Source organism: Rutilus rutilus, assembly GCF_951802725.1.
Source record: "Rutilus rutilus genome assembly, chromosome: 18".
Taxonomy (NCBI): Eukaryota; Metazoa; Chordata; class Actinopteri; order Cypriniformes; family Leuciscidae; genus Rutilus; species Rutilus rutilus.
This window is the reverse complement of record NC_140231.1, coordinates 18,437,124-18,459,994: the sequence shown is the minus strand read 5'-3', so window position 1 is coordinate 18,459,994 and position 22,871 is coordinate 18,437,124. Positions and strand designations below refer to the sequence as shown.

General features: G+C 38.8%; 1 protein-coding gene across 1 annotated transcript in view; it reads right to left on the bottom strand.

Moving 5' to 3' along the window:
* Window positions 1-22,871, bottom strand: part of igsf9bb (immunoglobulin superfamily, member 9Bb) — a 119,944-nt gene that overhangs the window by 63,650 nt on the left and 33,423 nt on the right. Inside the window, exons 3-4 of the mRNA XM_084388116.1 lie at window positions 22,533-22,679; window positions 2,544-2,695 (exon numbers count right to left, since the gene is read on the bottom strand). Of these exons, the coding sequence (XP_084244242.1) occupies window positions 2,544-2,695; window positions 22,533-22,679 (299 nt within the window). The remainder of the gene's footprint in view (window positions 1-2,543; window positions 2,696-22,532; window positions 22,680-22,871) is intronic.

Sequence of the window (22,871 nt, the reverse complement as noted above, 5' to 3'; positions counted from 1 at the left end):
GAGGGTGAAATTTGGCAAACTTTTTAAAGAAGGTCATTTTTATTACAAGATTATTACCATATTATAACAATTCAAACCGTAATTGACTTTGTTCTTTTATAATATATTTTAAAATGTACTTTATTCTGGCAAAGCTGAATTTTCAGCATCATTACTCCAGTCTTAAGTGTCACATGATCCTTCAGAAATCATTCTAATATGTTCAAGAAACATTTCTTGTTATTATACGTTAAAAATTGTTGCTTAATATTTTTGTGGAAACTCTGATGCATGTTTTCAGGATTCCTGATTAATAGAAATACCCCAAAAAAAGAAGAAGAAGATATATATTTTTTATATATTTCATCTATTAACTTTTGAACTGAATAAACTAGAAATAAAAAAAATTCTTTAGTCAAGGTCAGAGATTAGTAATGGCAGTGTTCACGTATTCTGCGAATTAAAAAAAATTGTATTCAACAAAAAATGATAAAACTGCAAGTGAGTGTTGTGGCACTTTCAATGCATGTTACTTGTTTGCATTTTAGACACAGAAGCAGCAATTTAACTGTGATGGCGGGCCACTGATAACCTCATGGAGGGCTGGATTCGGGGCCATGACTATGGTAGTTTGAAGATGGAAAGATAGAGGAAAAGAGATGACAAAGTGCCTATGACCTGTAATTTCCACCGTCATCAAATATCCTGAGCCCTCACTGTGGCAACTGCAATCCTGTATTTGTGCAGAGAAGCATATCAATCAAACTACACAGGCATTCTTCAGGTAACTACAACACTAGGGCTGTCACATACTAAGATTTACAACAGTATATCATGATTTTCACACTGCCACACAAACATTTCCCAAAGAAATTTAAATGTCTCACACCTATATTCTGGAAAGAATTCTCTTTTTTAAAGGTCCCATTGCATGAAAATTTCACTTTATGAGGTTTTTTAACCTTAATATGTGTTTCCCTAGCCTGCCTATGGTCCCCCAGTGGCTAGACGTTTTGATGGGTGTAAACCAAGCCCTGGGTATTTTTGAGAAAATGAAAGCTCAGACGGGCGAATCTAGAAATCTTCCCTTTATGTCGTCATAAGGGGAAAGGTTACCTCCCCTTTCTCTTCTTTGCCCGCCCATGAGAATACGAGAATATACACGAGCGCGATATTGTTTTTTCCTCGAGAGACATCATGGCTTGCAAACGAGCGAAGCATGGCAGTTGCTCAGTGTTTGGATGTACAAATGAACACAAAAGTATTTTTTAGTTCCTTCATCCGAGCCTCCGAAGAACCAGTGGGTTATATTAATTTCTGATGTGGAATTGTTTAAGTTCAGACAGATAATCTTTCTCTCAAAATCGTTCAATACTGTTTATGCATCAGTAAATCAAGCCAGTGACTAAACGATCAACTTCTCTTAGTAGGATGAAAATAATCTTACTTAAACTGTGATTATAGAAAGCGATCAAAGAACAATCCCCTTCCAATCGCCCAAGCTGTCAATCACACAGCGCGAGTTTATCTGGACACTTGCCAAAATTCGTTATGAATTCAATGACGCTGTTACACTGCACAACGAAGCTCTTGTACTTACCTCATGTTTGCATTGATGAAATCATTAGTGAGAGTGCAGAAACTGCGTTGCAATGATAAGATCTTCATTCACGCGATCAACAGGCTGTCATCTGCTCAATGCTCATCACTGCAACCTTTTATGTGATGGGTATAGATCTAAATACTTAAAAAACTTCTCACGATTCGTTAATCCCGATAGCTGTAATAGTAAAAACGTATAATAGCTGTAATAGTAAAAGTTTTCGAGAGAGTTCCACATGTAATGCTAGATATTTCATATGCAAGCATGTCAGCCAATCACAGCAGTGGGCGTTTACACTGAAGTCTCACAGCAGACACACCCCTTCAAATAGAGTGTTCAAATCAGAGGCTAAAATCAGGCTAGGAAATATGCCTTTTATTTCTAAATTATAACAACTTTTGATCTAAAAAACATACTAACATTATAAAGGCACCCCAGGAAACATTCTAAAATAATAAAATAATCCATTCAATGGGACCTTTAAATAACATTTATATAAATATGAAAATAAAATAATAATAAAAATGCTCAAAACCGCTTATTCGGAGACATGGCAACATTGCATACGACACATATTTTAGTATTAAGCAACTTGGCCAGCGCAGATGAACGACATTGTTAGCCAATCATAACAAATGGTCAGAGAGAGGGCAAAAAATAAATAAATAACTTCTGTTTAGACACAAGAAACTATACTAATATTTTACACAAACACACACACACACACACACACACACACACACACACACATATATATATATACACATATAGATGAACGACATTGTTAGCCAATTATAACAAATGGTCAGAGAGAGGGCAAAAAATAAATAAATAACTTACTAGAAACAAGAAACTATACTAATATTTTAAGGTTACATTATAAAATATCCCCCAATTTATAATATCCCGTAGATTTCATGAACAAAGTTAATATTCAAATATAAGAGATGTGTTTGCTCACCTTGTATTTGCTGCTGTCCTGTACGGGGTCTCCCTCCCTAAGCCAGCTGACTGAAGGTTTGGGATTGCCAAAGGCCGTGCAGCTCAGAGTGATGCTGCCCCCCTCTTTGGCCTCCACATACTGCGGTGGCGTGTCCGTAAAAGTTGGGGGAGCTGTGACACAGAGAAACGATGTGAAAATTCCCTATCTGTTACCTGAAATAAATCAGCCTGGGGATAACAAGGCAGGTTGATTCATAACAATATCATGTCTTATAATATACGTGTCTTTTACAGACCCTGCAAAAGCATGATTCATGCCTCATCGCTAATGGGAGCCATAGGAGTTCAGAAGGCCATCGGAGCTGTTAGCTCGTATACCTGTGAATAAAAGGGACTGGTCATGGATCTCCCTACTGCATACATATGTGGCCATTTATGAGCTCTTAGTATACAGTATATGAGCTCTCTGGCTGGCATCTCTCTCATTGTTAATAATTCTGCTCCTGCTCCATGGCCAATTCTCCCCCAGCCTTGATTTAGTCGCTAAAATTTCACTTTCATTACATATAAATCACGGTGGGGAAGGGGTGGCCATGCCGTCACATCACATGGCCAGCCAGCAGTGTGCCTGAATATAGATATATAGATATTAGTGAGACATGCTGCTGCTGTACAATATAGCATACATGAATTACGCGTAGCAGATCTATACAGGTGGAGCTGGGGAAGGTGGAGGGTTTCTGAAAGCGCACTGCACTGCTACAGCAAATGCTAACCAAGTATTTGAAGGTTGAGCATGCAAGCTCATTGGCTACTGATACAGCAGGATCCAATCAGCTGTAAATGATGATTGCAAACAGGTTGAGTTAAGGGCCTGTCAGCCTGCGCCATCTAGAGTTCCATGACAGAACTTATATATACATATATATATATACACACATAATAATTCATGAAAATAATTGCTTGGAATTTACAGGATTAGATTTTTAAGTATTTTTTTCCAATAATTTACTGTAGTCTGAAATTTACTGTGAAATCAATGCATGCTGGGTCATTTTCTTAAAAATTACTGTTAATCAACAACAAAATAATGCTGACATCACAGTAACTTACTGCTCGTTTTACTGTGATTTCACATTATAATGTTGTCTTTAATCATGCCACTGTAATAAATGTTTTCTTTACAACAGTAATTTGTCATTTGTAATCAGTCACCATAATGGTGATTAGTGCTCCATTAGCTTGGGATCTTGGACTGTCTGTATTCATATCCATATTTATGTTCTAGCCAATTCAGAAATGTGACAAATAAAAATATTTGTCAAAATGATGACAAGCTGGAATATTAAATAGTTTAGTCAAACTATTCCTAGCATGTAAATGAAGATTTTGTGATTTTTTATATGAATTATTATTAACTTAATGCCTCCTAGATAAACTTGAAGCGCATTTCCTGCAGAAAACAGGGCTATCAGGAGACATAAATATAAATTAAAAAACATACAATCTCATAGGAAACATTCATGTTCATGTGTGAGATTGTCTGGTTACAGCATGTGGCTCAATGTATCTCATGTGTGTGATAACTTGAAATGGGTTTTATAGTTTTGTAACACTTTAAAAACAACAAATTGTGTTGTGCCGCATGATCTGCATTTCACTCAGAAACATCAAAATATTAGTGACTTGTTGAATAATTGGTCATATTTCTTACTGTATCTCCAAAAATAAGATTATTGCATCTCTTGAAATTTATTTACTCAGTTATTTCTAGGTACAATTACAGACAGTTAGGTGCAAAGGATGACAAAGGAACACTAGGGAGAAATGGTTTTGTCTCAAATGTGTTCAAATATTTAAGACAGCACTGTGACAAGAGGGTCACTTTAGTAGATCACAGGGACATCTTACTTTCCAGGAGCACAGAAGAGATGGGTTTGGCGATATACCTGGACTGAACCCTTCTCAAGCTGAGTATCTATTATACATGGCTCTAAATGTCAGTAAGACCTGACTGTCTGTGAAACTAAGGGGCAAATAATAATGATTCAGCAAGCTTGATTTGGTTTGGTCTGATAATAATACTAATTTGTTTTGTTTTTTAAACTTGTCTTACCCAGTTTCAGCACTGTTTTATTCTGCTTTATTCTACTTGAAGGAACCCCCAAGATCTGGTGGCACATGACCAGAGTGCTCAAGGAAACATATCTGAGGCCAGCCGCTAAGACATCTGTGCAAAACATGCCTCCATCTGCTCCGAATCTCCATTTACTGCCGTACACACTCTCACACACTGCTGACCTGTGATGTTGATTAAACATAAGCATAAACACAAACACACACACACACACACACACACACACACACACACACACACACACACACACACACGAAATGCTGAGGGCACAGGCACACTACAGGCTAATGAGGAGAATGTGTATGTCTTATATGAAAAAAAACACCCTCATCTGTGATTGTATCACGTTTCACAGTCATTGAAAGCAGCTAATTGATAACGTCTAAGTTTGCCTTTGCTTTTCAATCCACATTTCCATTAGTGGCAAAACATTCAGGCAAATCCACTTGACATTAGCTAAATGCCTGCCACAGCGTGCCAAATGGAGAGAGAGCAACTGCCCGACACCTGCTGTGTATACTAACCACAGAGAATATGTCTCACCGGATTGAAGTGCCCTGCTCCATCTAGTACTGTGTGATTTAGGGAATATTCACCATGTTTAAGATTATTATTCTGCCGGTATAAATTAGGTGAAATAGTGAATATTGCGATTGTTTTATTTGGCCATCATGTTTTTGTTCCTAAAGGATTGGATCATAAAATATGTTTTCATATAAGGTTAGTATTTTTGTAAAAAAAAAAAAAAAAAACTTGTGATTTGAAATTCTAATTAATTTCAATGAATTGTTTAAAAAATCTGATTAAAATATTAAATTGCTTCATCATTTAAAAAGTGACATTTTATACACTAACGCTCAAAAGTTTGGAGTCGGTAAGATTTTTTTATGTTTATAAAAAATAAATCTCTTACACTCACCCAGCTGGATTTATTTGTTCAAAAATATAGTAAAAATAGTAATATTGTGAAATATTATTTTATAATTTCAGTACAATTTACAATTTAACTGTTTTCTCTTTGAATAAATATTATAAAATGTGATGTATTCCTGAGATGGCAAAGCTGAATTTTCAGCATTATTACTCCAGTCTTCAGAGTCACATGATCCTTGAGAAATCATTCTAATATGATGATTTGGTGCTCAATAAACATTTATTATTATTATCAAAGTGGAAAACCATGAATGAAACCATAATAAAAAAAAAAAATTCCTAGGATTTTTTGATAAAAAGAAAGTTTAACAGAACAGCATTCATTTGACATATAAAATATTAGTTTTTACTGTTTGATCAATTTAATACATCCTTGCTGAATAAAAAAATAAATAAAAAAAAGATTCTTGATGACCCCAAACTTCATATCGGTAAAAAATATATGTGGTAATGTCTGCTGTTTACGATAATATACATACTATGCTGTATGTGATTAAATGAATTGTTATATTGGTGAAAAGTGTACAAAATTGTGGTTTCATCGAATTGAAAAATGTCTCTCTCTGAGAAAATATATAAATATCAAGATATACAGTTGTGGTCAGAATTAATGGCACCCCTGGTAAATATGATCAAAAATGGCTGTAAAAAAAAAAATCTGCATTGTTTATCCTTTTGATCTTTCATTCAAAAAATGTGCAAAAATCTAACCTTTCATTGAAGTAAAAGAATTGAAAGTGGAAGGGAAATCACATTATGAAATAAATGTTTTTCTCCAAAACACGTTGGCCACAATTATTAGCACCCCAATAATTTTTTATGAGGAAAATCTAAATATATATATAATAAGCATATTCCCATTAATATTTACCTTTTTTTAGCGCACCAGGGTGACTAGAAACTTGTTTCACAGGAGTTTAAATATGAGGAAACACAAAGGCCATCAATCACAATGAGTAAAACCAAAGAATATAGTTCTGATGTGCATCAAAAGATTGTTGAGCATCACAAAAAAGAGAGTGGCAGTAAGAAAATAGCCAAAGAATTGAAAATCCCCATTTTGACCATCAGGGCAATAATTAATAAGTTCCAATCAACTAAAGATGTTACGAATCTGCCTGGAAGAGGACATGTGTCTATATTGTCTTAATGCACAGTGAGGAGGAGAGTTTGAGTGGCCAAAGACTCTTCAAAAATGGAGAATTGCAGAGATTAGTTGAGTCTTGGGGTCAGAAGAATTTTATTTTATTTTTTTAAATCAAACATACATCACATGTTGTTTGGGAGGGTTTCAAGAAAAATCCTCCTCGCTCATCCAAAAACAAACTGCAGCAAATTAAGTTGTCAGACATGACTGGAACTTCAAACAGCACAGGGTTCTGTGGTCAGATGAAACAAACAAAAAAATATTTTAGGCAGCTAACACACTAGATGAGTTTGGTGCATACAAGGATAAAAAGTACCACATGTGTACAATTTAATATACCGCTGGATTTTTAATGTTGTGGGCATATTTTTCTGCTGGAGGTCCTGGACATCTTGTTCAGATACATGGCATCGTGGATTCTATCAAATATCAAAAGATAAAAAATCAAAACCTGACGGCTTCTGCTAGAAATCTTATAATGGTTGGTGGTTGGATCTTCCATCAGGACAACGATCCAAAACAAACATCAAAATCAACACAAAAATGTGTTACGGAGCACAAAATGAAGCTTCTGCCATGACCGTCCCAGTTCCCTGACCTGATGAGTGGAGTGAACTGAAGAGAAGAAGCACCAACATGGATCTGGGAATCTGAAGGATCTGGAGAGATTCTGTATGGAGGAATGGTCTCTGATCTCTTGTCAGGTGTTCTCCAAACTCATCAGGCATTATAGGAGAAGACTCAGAGCTGTTATCTTGGCAAAAGGAGATTGCAAAAAGTATTTAATAAAAGGGTGCCAATAATTGTGGCCAACGTGTCAACCCCAATAAAGGACTTATTATCCAAAAGCCAATCTTGTAAAATATTAAAATCAGACAGAAGAGAGTTGAATTTGTAGAAAGTCAGATTTATATAAATATATGACAGTGTTATCAGCATAAAGTTGAATATGACAGTAATTGAAAAATAATAGTAAATTATTTACATAATTAAATATTGGTATCACTTCTTTACAGCTAACAGAGAGGCAAACAGTGAGAGTCCTGGAATAGAGCTGTTGAATTTGCCAAATGATCACCTGCTCACCCTCTGTGCGCGCACACACACATACACACACACATTTTGTCTTTGACGCTGCATAATAATCCCTCTGATATTTCCAAGGCTTTGAGGCAAGATGACATCATCTCTTTTGCAATGAGCGCGCGTGTCAGCCAGTGATAAAATCACTAGCACTTATCACAGGCACAGATTGTGAAAATAATTCAGCTATAATAAGGCTCTGTGCTTACACCGGCCACACAGGCAGATGTTTTAGCACACACACACTAACAACACACGCATTGCACCAGTGAGAGCTAATTGGCAGGAGAAGCATGGAGAGAGGAGGCTGCGTGGAGCTCGTCCCACAGGAACATCTTCATCCTGCTCATCTTCCTCTCAAGATCCAGTACTGAGCCAAGCATCTGTGTGAATGCTGCTTGCGGGATTACACCTCATCAGATCACACGGCCTATTTAGACTTATGCAAATATGCGTGAACTACACCAGCTGCACAGTTCTTGCCCAGAACAAGCCACAATGTGAATGAATGAATGAATGAATGAATGAATGAATGAATGAATTTGAGCAAACTACCCAATGTAACACTGAATCGATCTAGGTTTAAAATACATGCTATAGACATGCTGTCATGTGTATGTTCTGTTTTGGTTAAGTTCTAGTTCCTGTACCTGTTTCCTTTGTTCCCATTTTCTCACCACTAGCTAGTTTCCTTGATTACCGATTGTCACGCACCTTTGAATTTCCCTTGTGAATTTAAGCCTTCAGTTCTCACAGTTCTTTGTTTGTCCTGCATGCAACTACTGCTCCACACTCCAGTCTGGTAGGTGGTGGTAATGCACCTCTAAAGATGGTTGCCAACCGCCAATCAAATCAGAAGTTGTTCTTTGTTTGCTGTTGATTGTCATTTGAGTGTATATTTCCAGATTTCCTGTTTCCTGAATGTTGTGTTGTTATCAAAGACTGTTATTGCTGGATTCTCCTCTGTTGTGTGATTTATTACAACCACCTGCCAGAACCAAAAGAAAAGAAAGGATGGATAATCCTGCAGTCCGCCTTTTCCTCCTGAATCAGGAGGTACGTTCCCTCGAGGACCACACAAGGGATTTCATAGATCTGGTGTGCCTCACTCACTACCCTGACCGCTCGCTCTGTGGGCCCTATTTTAACGATCTGAAACGCAAGTGTCAAAGTGCAAAGCGCAAGTGACTTTGTGGGCGGGTCTTGGCGCTGTTGCTATTTTCCCCGCGGGATAAATGACTCTTGCGCCTGGCGCAAATCTAAAAGGGGTTGGTATGAAGTAGCTTCATTATTCATAGGTGTGGTTTGGGCGTAACGTGAAATAAACCAATCAGAGCGACATCTCACATTCCCTTTAAGAGCAGGCGCGTTTGTTCTAAAGCAGATTCCTATTATAACGGCGGATTTGCCAGGCGCACGACAGGAGCGGTTCAAGGCCGAGGAGACCGACGTTCTCGTCAGGGACGTTGGGGATGGAGAAACACACCCAAATTAACTTCGGTTAAACAGGCGTATGATAATTTGGGTAAATGTGTAAGCTAGATGTATGCTTTTTATAATAAAATGTCTATCTATCTATCTATCTATCTATTGTAATAATGTATGATTTGCAAAAATTATAACTGCTGCGTCTGTGTGTAGATGAGAGAATCAAAGTATATGCGCGTTGTGCACACGCTACATTGATTAAGGCCAAGCATGCCCCCTTAAAATAGCATATGAATAACATGCGCAACGCGCCACTGACTTTAAACTGTTTTTTTTCGGTCAGTGGCGCAATTGTTTTCTAAACCTGTAAAATAGCATTAGGGAACGTTTGCGCCGGAACACGCCTCCTCTTTGCGCTGAACCGCCCCGGGGAGCGCAAGTGTATTTCTTAGTTAACCGACGTGCATCTGTGGAGGGAAAAGTCCGCTTTGCGCGGGTGCAAAATAGGAATGATACATGCGTTGGTGTACAAAGTCAATTGCGCTGGGTGCAAGATAGGGCCCTGTGTCTTTTATTACACCAGCCTCAAAGCGGTCCAAGGAACACCTAGAGGGAGCTTTGCAGAGTGCTGGTGAGATGTGGATCCCCCTACACTGTCTGCGCTGCAGAGGAAGACATCACAAGCCCCATTCCAGACGCAGAGTCCAGCACGCCCATCATAAGCCCCTTTCACACAGAGATTCCAGAAAATACACCGATAATTTTGGTTCATTCACACTGGATGTGATTTTCTGGAATCTGTGCACACGTTAACACACATTCCTTCGAGATCCCATAAAGACACGTGACATCAGGATGTGACCTGTAATGTCTCTGCAGCGTCTTAAGTTTGCTTCTGATCTGCGATTTCTCTCTCTCGATTTCTCAAATCACGCTTGTGCATTTCTGTCTGATTCGATCATAAACTAGCTCATCGCGTACCGTTCCACTAAGCTGATGAACTATCTCAGCTTCAGCGTCATCAATACGACACACCCCTTATGGCACTGGTCCTAACTTTTGTTCACACAGGGCGCGTTCCGGGACTGATCCCGGCAATGTTACTATGTGTTTGCGTTCACACAGAAGGCACTCAATTTTATGGACATTTTCTGGGATAAACGCTCTGTGTGAACGGGGCTATAGACATGCTGCCAGAGCCCACCGCAAGCACAGAGCCCGAGCCTCGAGCACCTCGATGCCAGAGCCGACACCTGAGCACAACAGCTGTGCTTTGTCCCTTCACCCCTCTGGCTTCGCCAGTCCCACCAGCTACGCCTCAGTCCTCCGGCACCCTGGTTCAACCTCGACCGCTTATCACCACGGCTCCGTCTTGGCCACCAGGACCTATGGTGTGTTCTGGTCTCCGTGTCTCCTCCGCCTAGGTCTCAAAGTCTCCTAGCTCCACCTGTGGTGGTCGGTCATCTGACTCCACCCTGGCTCCTCCCCCCATCGGTTCCGCCGTGGGCCATTGTCCTGGCTGTGCTCGGGGTCTTCAGCTGTCTCCTCCAACCATCTCTCCTCCCAGGCTCCTCCCTCCCCCCACTCCCCTATGGACTGTTCTGCCTGCCCCTCCTTGGTTACATCTCTCCCCAGCTCCAAGTCATTCCCCTGAATCCCCTCCTTCCCTCCCCTGTTGAACTGTTTTCTACGGTGCAAGGACGTACTTTTGCACCGGGGGACTATTGTCATGTGTATGTTCTTCTGTTTTGGTTTAGTTCTTGTTCCTGTACCTGTTTCCTTTGTTCCCATTGTCCCACCACTAGTTAGATTCCTTGGTTACTGATTGTTACGCACCTGTTTCTGTTGACTCGAATCCCTTGTGTATTTAAGCTTTCAGTTTTCACGGTTCTTTGTTCGGTGTTGATTGTCATTTGATTTTACGTGGTTGTTTGTTTTATTTTGTGTGTTTCCTGAGTGTTCTAAAGTGTTATTAAAGACTGTTCTTGCTTGATTCTCCCAAGTCATGTGACTTATTACAACAACATGCCAGAACATGACACATTCAACCTTCACAGAAAGCTGATTTTAATTTAGGGGATGTTGCTGCAGTCAAAGTCACATGATCTACTCAAGTGAATCAATGAAGACATTCAATAAGCATTTCACTTCATCATGACATATTTCGTACATGTGGAAACACACAGACTCTGACAGATCCGTACAGGTAGATCATACTGCTCACAGGCTCCTTAAAGACATATTTAAGCTGCTGAGGTGTTATTCACATAACGATTCTGAATAAACTGAGAATCACAATTTTTTTTTGTTTAAAATAGAGATCAAGATTCTCCCACATTTCAGAATAGACAACTAGACAAAATAACATGCAATTTACTAGAGGTTCTGGCAAAATTTACATTTTATTTCAATTACAAAAATATTGAATTCTCAGTAAGTTCTTTAGTGACTCAGTAACTCACTCATCAACACTTCACTTTTGTTCATTAATGGATGAATCAGCCGTTTTGAACGAATCTCTTCAATAAACAATTCAATGACAAATAAATGTTTTTAACAGTCACTTGTCTGCACCCTGTCCTCTGGCGTAATTATGTAATTGATACAAAGTTACTTTTGAAATATGATTTCCTGTATTTTTATCACTACCATAGACATCAGTGTTTGTATCCGAACAGTCAACTTTTATCCCAGTACTTCTGTGATAATTTGAATTATTGTAGCAGAAATAATGATATGTGTGGTTGAAAAGACTGTTTGTGAAGCTGTTTCATATATAGGCTATATGATAACAGCTCTCTCTGGCTTAGCAGCAGTGCCAATGCAGATTTAAATGTTGATTGTCTGCTGTGATCGTACTTGACAAAGCTTTAATTGACATAGCTGAATCATTGTCATTTAGAAATAAGATTGTGTGGGTGTTCGAATCGAGATCGCGATCTTTTAACGATTAATCATGCAGCTCTATAACACTGGTAAATAAAGTGTGTTCCCAGATCCCTCTGTATGACTGTATGGATCATTTCTAATATTTAACAAAAGAAACACACTTGAACAAAGCATCCAATTGTAATGGCTCAGACAAATGTAGCTTCTTTGTTAATGATGGAAGATAAGAGGCAATTCAAAGAGCCAATTATAGCTGCGGCAAAGTGTTTTTCCACAAAATGAAAATTTATTTTTATATTTGGGAGGTTCCGCTGATGTGAATGTAACTAAATTGCAAGTCCAGTCACACATGGAGGCCATCTGTGAGCAAAACCTATTTTCTTATCTCTCAGACACTCTTGGTCAAACACAGATTAAATGTAAGCCGATGCATACTGAGAGGAGGGGAGCCTCACCGGAGACTAAAAGAGCAAACTTAAAGCCTGGTAGACAAGGGGGCATTTTAACAGAACCCAAAGAGAATAGTAACAAAATAAAGAGCATCACTGCTCTTTCTGCAAGACTAAAACCAGCCCTGCTGTCCCTGCTAAAACAAGCACTGATTCAATTAGCCCAGAATGTGAACTGACCCTCACTTCCTGTTTCTCTGTCTCTGTCTGTTACTTCCTTCCATGTCAAATGTCGAGAGTATCTCACCCCACGTGTCATGTTTTCACATCTGCATTTAGCTGTGAGAAGTCTGTTTCCTTTTAGTGAATCAGTTTGTTCATTTAAATAAACGATTCTCTGTTCAAATAAAGTCAAAGTTAAGTGAAACAAATAGTACTATACTGATCTTCATCAGTAGTGATTTACTCAGTTATGTACAGTAAATTAGTGTCTACTTTCTAGTTTTAATGTTTTATGTTTGAATAATTTAAGTACTTAAAGGGACACTTCACCCATGGGAACATTGATCTTTATTGAAAGTGGGTCATATATGTAGTCGAAATGTAAAATTAATTTTGAATTTGGTGCCTTCTTGGCCGAGGAAAGAAAGAAAGTAACTTCAGGACGCATTTGTATGAAAGACACCAACTCCCACAATGCACCACATTGCACAGCTGCGCAAGCCACTCCCACTAATCCAGAAAGCGCATATCTGCCTAAGAGAAATAACTCTTCCGTCTACAAGGCTAGCTACCACCAGAGCTTGAAGTTAATTTCACACAAAATGTCTAGTTAGTTGGCGAACTCATTAGTGAATTACTCTTCATTTGTATTTCTTTCGAAGTGGTGAATTATTGCATTGTAACGTTACCTGGATGTTCAGTCAGATGCGGTGCGAAACTAGGATAGTTCACAACACAAACGTCCGTGTCCTCGTCTGATTCACAACACAAACGTCCGTGTCCTCGTCTGATTCAGAGATTTCATCCAGGAGAAGTTGTCATTGTTGAAATTCTTTGCCACAGTCGGACTCTATCTCTGTGTTCGTAGCGGTTCGTAGTTGCATAGTGAGATCACCGGCGCCACCAGTCCGCCCTAACCCGAGCCAGTCCGGGCTCCTCGTCCGCGGCAGGCAGGTCTTCTGCCTCGGCTGCTCTTCGCTATACTGCGGCTTGTAAAGGTAGCCACAAACACCTGATTCAAGCATCAGACTTCTGAAATCCTCTTCCTCTATATCATATTGAGCACTCTCCTCCGCTATTGTCATAACTTTACATCTGTCTCCACAGCGCCTGTTAGCTTAGCTTCCAAACAAGATGGAGGATATTGCTTTTAGTTTTCAGAAAGTCAAGTCCCACCCACTGATCTGTAATAGGCCTGTAGCGTGAGCGGTTCCCGCCCCCTGGGAAAGATGAGGAACGAGTGTCTGTAGTCTCTACACTTTTCAATGAAATGTGACTTCCTGCTTATTATGACGCAAAATGATGATTTTTACGTCATAATAAGCAGGAAGTAAAACACTTAAATCCTTATTTCTCCCATCTCAGGGAAAAATGGATGAAAAATCCACATTTATTATAATATATGACTGGGTTTCTAACAATACAAAGCTTAATGCAAATGGGTGAAGTGTCCCTTTAAGTACTCTTAAACTTATGTTATTTCAGTTAGTTGCCAGAGCAACAATTGTAATTTGTAATCTTTTTCATCTAATATTTAGATTTCATTTAATTTCAGCTTAACTTCAATTAATAAAACAACTTTTTAATTAGTAACTTTTAGTTAACGAACTACACTGCCAAGAGCATGAAACATCAAAATTGATCCAATAAACAATTTGGTACTTGATGTCCAATGTAAAATCTGGGTCTTGTAGCACAACTGCCATTCCATGTAAATCCTGCAGCAGTTGCTGGTGTCTGCTCTTAATTAGTGAAATTATCGAAATTATAGCTTAAAAGTCAGTAAATCAATAAAATATTCTCTCACAGGCATGCAACACATTTGTCAATGCAATGAGTGAACAGACTGGAATAAGGGCAGTAATTCATTATTAGTAAGAGTAGTGCACTATGGCATCACTCTTACCACTATGGCACCCAAGGGGCTGGCATGCTGTCAGCTTAATTTACACCCAATGAAAACACACCAAGGGCCATCCCTCAACTATTGAAAACTGAACAACCAGGCCTGTCTGTTTCCTGTAGCTAAACCCACACTTTCCATTCCCATTAACAAACCAACAAACATGCTGCAGGTCAACAGACTGTGACAATCAGAGCTGCAAATATCAGTTGTGCCAGTTCTAGAATTCTGTGCCTACCGTTGCGCTATCGTTTAAAAGTCTTCATCTCATGCCATGATGCCATCTGCAATGTTTCTGAAGCATATGGCCTCGCATTGCAGAGTTTTCAGCTCCCACATGAGATTGTGAGGCCATCAGGACCACGGACAGCTCTCTGGTCCACACGCATCAGCACCACGGACAGCTCCCTAACTCAACCCTTTAGTGACTCTGCTACAGGGTCAATTTGACTCACAGACTTGATAAGGGGACAATCAGAATGGCAGCATAAGCAGCCGGATTGTTTGTCTCTGTGGCTTTATCTGGGTTCATGCCCTATCCGAAGAGGCTTCATTCGCTTAACAAGCTTTATGGAAAAGAAGATTTGTAATGGCATTATCAAAATTGCAGTTCTGCACATATAAGCCGATTGATATGTAATGGTGCTTTTTTTAAACTATAACTTCTACGCTGTGGATGAATTGACCAGCATGAAGAAGTACAAGCATTTTATGTCACAAGACTCTAAACCAACAATACACACTCTTATTTAAACACAATGATGTCTAGCAGGCAATTAGAACCTGTTTGAAATGACAATAACTTCATCTTTCCGGCTGAAAATAAGTGTCAGAATAATATCAGTATCCCTGTATCCTTTTGCTTAGCATTTCAGGATCCAGGTGAACATTGTGGATGTATTAAGTCACTTGAAACCCCCTTAAAAAATTTTATGTAATGTAAATGTAAATATTAATCTGAATAAACTATTCTATCGCTAATTCATAGCCTAACTTTAGATGGGTAATTTGACATGCTATATTCCAACTTTTTAAACTGCACTTTGCACATTTGTTTATAATTATTATGCATGCAGTTTTGAATGGCCTTTATTGAGACAATATTTAATATAACATTTAAATATAACATTTAAAATTCAAAATAAATACAGTAAATAAATAGATAAATACAGTCAGACCTATTAAAATAAAGTATGGTCAAAAAGTTATTTAAAAAAAATAAAAATTGAACAACCTAAGAAATAGGTTAATCCTTAAAATGTTCAAATGTACACTACAAACCTCAGATATTTAGGTGAGTATGTGGACTTTTTGGCTCAATTGTATTCACAGTAAGTCATCTGTCAACAGCAATCATACAATGTCAAAGCATTAGAGCAGAAATGCAGTACAATTTTTGGACTGCCCAGAGACTAAGCAACAGACGTTCTCTCCTGATGCGGGTATCCCATTAAATCCCAGCAGGATTAGTGTTAGCTCACAGTCAATTTGGAATAGATTTAACCGCACTGCTCTCCTCTCTAACCCTGCCATAAGGATCTGAGTATTAAAACAGACAAGATGCTCTCGACAACCGAACAACAACTCTCACCTTGTCGGGAGGACGTGACCTAGCTTCTTATAGACTCTAGTTAACTGCATTACCAATCACAACAAGGTGATTATTGAAATTCACACAGATAAATGGTGTGTCCTCCCTGTCTACATCACACCCCAGAAAATAAGATGAACAGCAGCTGTCAGTCAAACTGATGGGGGCAGGAACTGTACTAATTATGTCCAATCAAAACACACAGAGGGTGTCAGTTCAGGGGAGACAAGCAGCCACTAATCACAGAATATGCCTCATAAAAGAGTCATTAAAATGTACTTGATGAATTTTTAAAAAAATGACCACATTAGAAACCACCTAGAACTTCCCAATCAACCACACAGTAACTTGTTAAAAACTTAGTAACCACATAGCAGCATTCCACATGCACTATAGTAGCATATTTTACAAAGGGAAGAATCATTTACACATTAACTTCTGAAAATCTTAAAATTAAATCATTGTTAGTAATTAGATTTTTAGCCTCACACTAATTCGATTTTGGTGACGACACGGGCCGACATCAGAAATCAAACACTAATTGAGGTTTTAAATAACTTGAGAGTCATGTATATGGGGAAAAAGTGAAATAGTAAAACTGAACTTTAGGTTTGCTATTTGGATTTCAATGGGACTTTTGTGCTTTCCCTCTCGAACTTTGCAAGAAATTTAATCTGAAATCCAAAGGATTAGTGATAACCAGCAGTGAAGTGTAAATCTGCTCTAAGATCACAGAAAAACCAGAGGATCTCCAGTGGTGCTGGAGTTTTTTATTCTCCCCACACAGATTCAGCACTGTAGAAGAGGAACGGAAGTTATTTAAAGAGTCAGACCTAGGGCTGTAACGATACACCAAACCCACGATTCGGTTCGTATCACGATTTTTGACCCACGATTCTTTTGGGGGGGTTGGAGGAGAGAGAAAAAAAAGAGAGATTTTGAGGGGGGGGAGGGGGGTAATTTGAAAAACCTGTATAAACTGAACACCAAAGAACAATATTAACTATTGAACGGTGGTGATGCGTTCATGTGACATGTAAGGGTGGCGCTGCCAATAACGCATCTAAGTAAAAGTAAATTAAGTATGTCAAAAGTAATGATTATGAATATGTCAAATATAGCAAGGAGACATTTTAATTGTTTATTAATAAACAAGTGTTTTCTGTGTCAGTGTCGGCTGCAAAGATGAAGTTGACGATGCTGACTCGCGATCTTCGCAGTAGTAAACTCACCAGAGAGAAATGCACATTTCACACAGATTATTACATAAGCAGCGAACAGTCTGTTTTCTTTTGTTTTGAATTGTTTTGTTTAAAAGAACACATTTCAAGCTTTCTATATATTTCTCAGGTCCGTGAGGCAAGTAGCTTATACGCTGAGTTTCGGTTCATTTATGAGACGAGCTCCAGTTCACGCGCCGGCGCCTCTGTGTCCTGATTGTATTGCCTGCTATACTTCTTATTTATTAAATCCAGGCAATTGGTTGATGAAACATTGATTCAAATTAAGATACAATCAATGCAAAAGAAACTCACTTTAAAGAAAGGTTTTCTACAAAAACAAACTTACTGAAGTGGTCAAAATCATGTCTGCCCACTCCATTTGTCTCCCGATATATTGCGCATCCTATGAACTTACTCATGCTTTTCACTTTTCATATAATCAACATAGATGAAATTAAAAAAAGAATTATTTTATTTAAACATAAATATGAAACTAAATCGTTTTACAGTACAGAAAAATCTTATTTGAGCGAACGCCGACTTACCGTGAGCATGTGGGGGGAGAGGTACGATTTTCGAACAATCATCAAATATTATTTTGCTTGATACGGCAATCCTTAATATTTGGTGTTTTAAATGCCTGTTTGAGGTCACTGTGAAAGTTTTAAAGCATTCTTTTAGTGCCGGTTTCAGAGCGGTCCCGTCCGTAACGGAGAACGGTCACGTCTGTAGCATTGTTTTTTCCTCATAAATGTTAACACGAAAGATAAAATAAAATAAATATTTTATGTTCTGTGGAGAGCCAACCCTTCTTCATCCGGTGGGTAGTAGCCTATTACTTTTGGTTTGCGCAGTGTAATTCACAGAATTACTAAAAACTATTTTGCCACCTAAAAGTTAAATATCTTTTGTGTCACGTCCGTAATGCATGTGTATTTCCCTCATATTAAATAAACGCATGTGTAGACCATAGACTGTAAAAAAATATGGACGTAGTGTCCGTGATGTCACCCGTAGGTTTCTGAAGAGCATTTTTGAAGCCTAAAGTGGGCGGAGCTTGGCCTTGCGTCACTCCCGGATAACAGAAAATAGGCAAAGAGGCGGGGCGTGAGTGGAGCTGAGGAGCCTGGCTATCTGAAATCACGCCCACCTAGCTCGACGTGATCGAGTTAGCTCAGGCTAGGGAGGTAATGCTATAACGTTATGCTACTGACAGTACGAAGTCTGCGACTGCACAGGGCCTCGCGCTAAAGTGACAGTTGATGATGTAATTGTAAAGCCAATTAAAAGTTCCTATTTTTGCCCTTCGAAATATTATAATAGTTAAAAGACATGGCTACAAGTGAGACTGTGTATCGTGATTCTGTACTATTCTGCTAGTTGAAAATGTATTATGCAGTAACTTAATATTACTCTGAGAGAGTGTGTGTGACATTAATTTATGAGCATAACGTTACATGTCAGTCACTCTTTTTTTATAGTCTATGGTCCGTCAGCGCGGCATCGCTCATCAAGTTCGTAGAGAGCTTATTCAGTCCATTTTAAATTCTGATTTTGGCCGCCTCTCAAATGGGTTAAACCATAGATATATTGCCTATGAAGTTAAAGTAAATGCGCTAGAAAATCCGCGCTCATTCAAGGATGTGCATTTATTGCATGACGGAGAAAGCGCCGACACCTGCAGGATTTCACCTGACGGTACATAAACATATTATAATCTATCTGTTTCGTGAGAGCAGAACGAACGAGCCTTTATTGACGTTTTTAAATCTGAAAACTCCAAAAGCAACGAAATTGTCAGACATCCATTAGTGCATGTTCACAGAGGAAAACAAATGAAATACAGCGCTGGTTGTTCTCTCGAACGATACTCGACGACAACGACGGAATCCTAAGCCGTGGGCGAAGTAATGGGTGTATTAAATTGTATGAAATAATCCCGAAAAAAAGCACAAAACACTGCAGAGATGGCAAGTTCAGCAGCTAACATGCTGAGGTGAAGTGACGGCTAGTAACAGCAGACAAACGGCTAGCATTGACATCAGCCGCAATCCACCTGTCACTCAAGTGGCCACACCCTTAATTATGCAGAACTTTAAGGATTAATCAACTAAACGGATGAGTTATAAAAAAATTCACCCCCCTCACAGTTGTCATGAAGGGCAAAATTAGCTGTATAGACCAAAGCCACATAGAGACACCAGGCTGTAAACACGTTTTTTTCTGCTGTAAAATTTGGCATTTTAACATGGGGGAGATACAGATTTGACTCACTTTTGACACCAGCCTCAAGCGGCCAGTCAAAGAATTGCAGTTTAACTCACTTCCGTGTTGGTTTCAAGAGAGAGACGGGGAGGTTGCCGCTTGGTGTAGACTGATATTTTTCTAATGTCTGGACTCCTTTATTAAGGTAGTATGGATATATAAACAGACATTTCAATATATTGGTAATTAAATGCATTTTCTGTGAATTTATATTTCAAGTTTTGACTGCAAATGTCACGTCCATAACGCTGGAATTGCCCAATAGTAATTTAAAGATGTGGTAGCATTGGATCTGGACGGGAAGGATAACTCTGGGACGTCCTCCTGGGACTGGGAAGGGGTGTGTCGCGATTCTCCCTTCTCACACCGCCACACAGGTTTGTGGATCTGAGTGTCACGATTTCGGTTTCATATTGCATATTGTTACAGCCCTAGTCAGACCACCTACTCATATATATATATATATATATATATACATATATATAGCTTCAGGAGGCTTTTTTGTATGAATTATTGCTTTAAACACAAAGATGTACTGTATGATGTATACGCTCCAACAATCACCTGCATGAGTACTAAACCTTGCTGCATTGATGAACCATTACATCACTTCCTCTCCCCCTCCTTAGCACTTTTGACATGTGCCTCACACCTCAAACGACACAAGTGAGAGTGTGTATGTGTGAGAGAGAGCAAAAATATCTCAGGAACTGTAAAACAACAGCTCTGAGGCACATAGCGACAGCAGCTAACATTGAGCTTTAATTTCTTTCTTTCACTTACCACGCTAACCGCCCCTTAAACGGCCCCAAACACAACAGCGCTCCACAAAACACCCTTCAGAAAGCACTTTATCAGCTGGCCCTATGCATATATTCATAGAAATATGCTAAAGCTTAATGCTTGTGGGTTTTTCTATCTTTGCACAAAAGCCTGCAGAAACACCTCTGAGAGAGTGGGAAATATTAATGAGGGGTGAAGACCTGTCCATCACACAGATGAGACGCAAACATATTACAGTACACCCTAAAGTACAGTTTAGTCTCCGATTAAACTGTGTAAAAGAGTGCTCTTGAATATCTTTGTGCTTTTCCGAGCCTAGTGCAGAACTAGACATATCGGTTGTGGTCTCAAAGAAGAAACACTGCTGATATTAGTGTGTTAGTCACACAGGACCGCAGGGCACATGGGCACACACACATCCACATGCGGCTGATAAACTGGCCTGTCAACACTCCAACTTGTGTGCTGAGCTGCTGGATTAAAGACTAGCCACAACACAAATGGATACACACACATACACAATGTCATGGAGTGACATCAGCACCACCCTGACACTTGAGAGAGTCATAAAATAAAAAAATAAAACAAGATTCATCTCACAGACATGAGCAAGTTACAAAAAACTTCAATTCTACAATTTCAACACAGTCTGTAACTGCAGAGTTGCGTATTTGGAAGGGTGATCTGATTTACAGCTGTTGTCTGTTGGAAGAGGTTGAGTGTAAATCACACAGCAATGAGCTAGAGATAATGTACTGTAACTGGTCTGGGGATTTGGGTGTCTGCTGCCTAGGCAACGCAACCGAGAAGGCACAGCGACATGATGCGCTCACAGGAAGACTGACACTGTCGTAACCAGGCACGATGCGGCAAGATTTTTTTGTCCGCAACAATGGCCAATCAGAGCAGTGCCTGGAAGGGCTTTCTCTGTTTGAGCACTGTCACGCACTCGCAAACCTTGCCCATTTGGACACTTGCAACAAATTATCAAACCAACTGTCATTTATTTATCAGAAAGATAGCAAAAACAAACTTCTCAAGCAAATCCAAATCATTATACAAAAAGAAACTTTATTTCATATATCTATTTAAAATGACTTTGGGGCCAGTTAAAAGTATTTGAGTTATTATTCATGCATTAAATTGATCAAAAGTGACAGTAAAGACATTTATAATGTTAGAAAAAAAATCTATATCAAATAAATACTGTTTTTTGAACTTTCTATTCATCAGAGAACCCTGAAAATGTATCACAGTTTACCCCAAAATTTTAAGCAGCACAACTGCTTTCAACATTGATACTAACAAGAAAACTTCTTGAGCAGAAAATTTGAATATTAGAAGGATCATGTGACACTGAAGACTTGAATAATGATGCTGAAAATTCAGCTATGCCATCACAGGAATAAATTGCATTTGAAAATATATTCAAAAAGAAAACCGTTATTCTAAATAATGTAATAATATTTTACAATATTACTGTTTTTACTGTATTTTTGATCAAATAAATGCAGCCTTAGTGAGCATAAGAGACATTCAGAAACATTAAAAAAATCTTCCAGATCCCAAACTTGTGAACAATAGTGTACTTCAAACAACAACAACAAAAAAGCATAATTTGCTTGCATATGTCACTCGGTTTAAGATTTTGGCATTTCAAAATTTAAGTATGGGTGACTGTAAGTGTCTAAAAGTGCCTAAATACTTTTGAAGGCCGTTTACATGAGGAATGAAATATTGGTTCAAAAAGTTTTTGGTGTAGATGGGGCTATGCCACGAAACCAAGGCAAACAGCCGACTGAACGCCAAAAGAACGCCTTTCAACTAGTTATAAAAGAAACGTGAATCACACTGTTTTAATCACAAAACACAATTGGTTTGGACACAATCGGACAACAAAGCTCTGGGTTCAACTTGACCTTCTCAACCTGACCTAGGCTCAACATCAGCCTAAAAACAAAACTAAACCCTATAAGTGACATGAGAAGAAAACTGATCTTAGATCAGAGACTCACCGTTGACTGTGAGGTGCACCCAGCTGCCGTTGTGAAAGGTGTGATACTGTTGCTCCAGCATCAGGACCTTGCACTCATACCAGCCCTGGTCTTCCGAGCGAACCCTCTCAATGCGTAGAGATGACTTGCCATGCAGGCTGGCTCGACCTGAGGGGTTCAGAGGCACACAAAAGATGTGAGAGACGCTCTGATGCATGGGGTCCAAAACACCCATCTATAACAAAACATTACCGTTTCTTGTAGTCAGTTTGAGACAAAAAAAAAAAAAAAAAACTTAATTGTCATTCCAAATGGTATTTATAATACGAAGAGAAATATGCTTTTTAAAAATATTTGTAT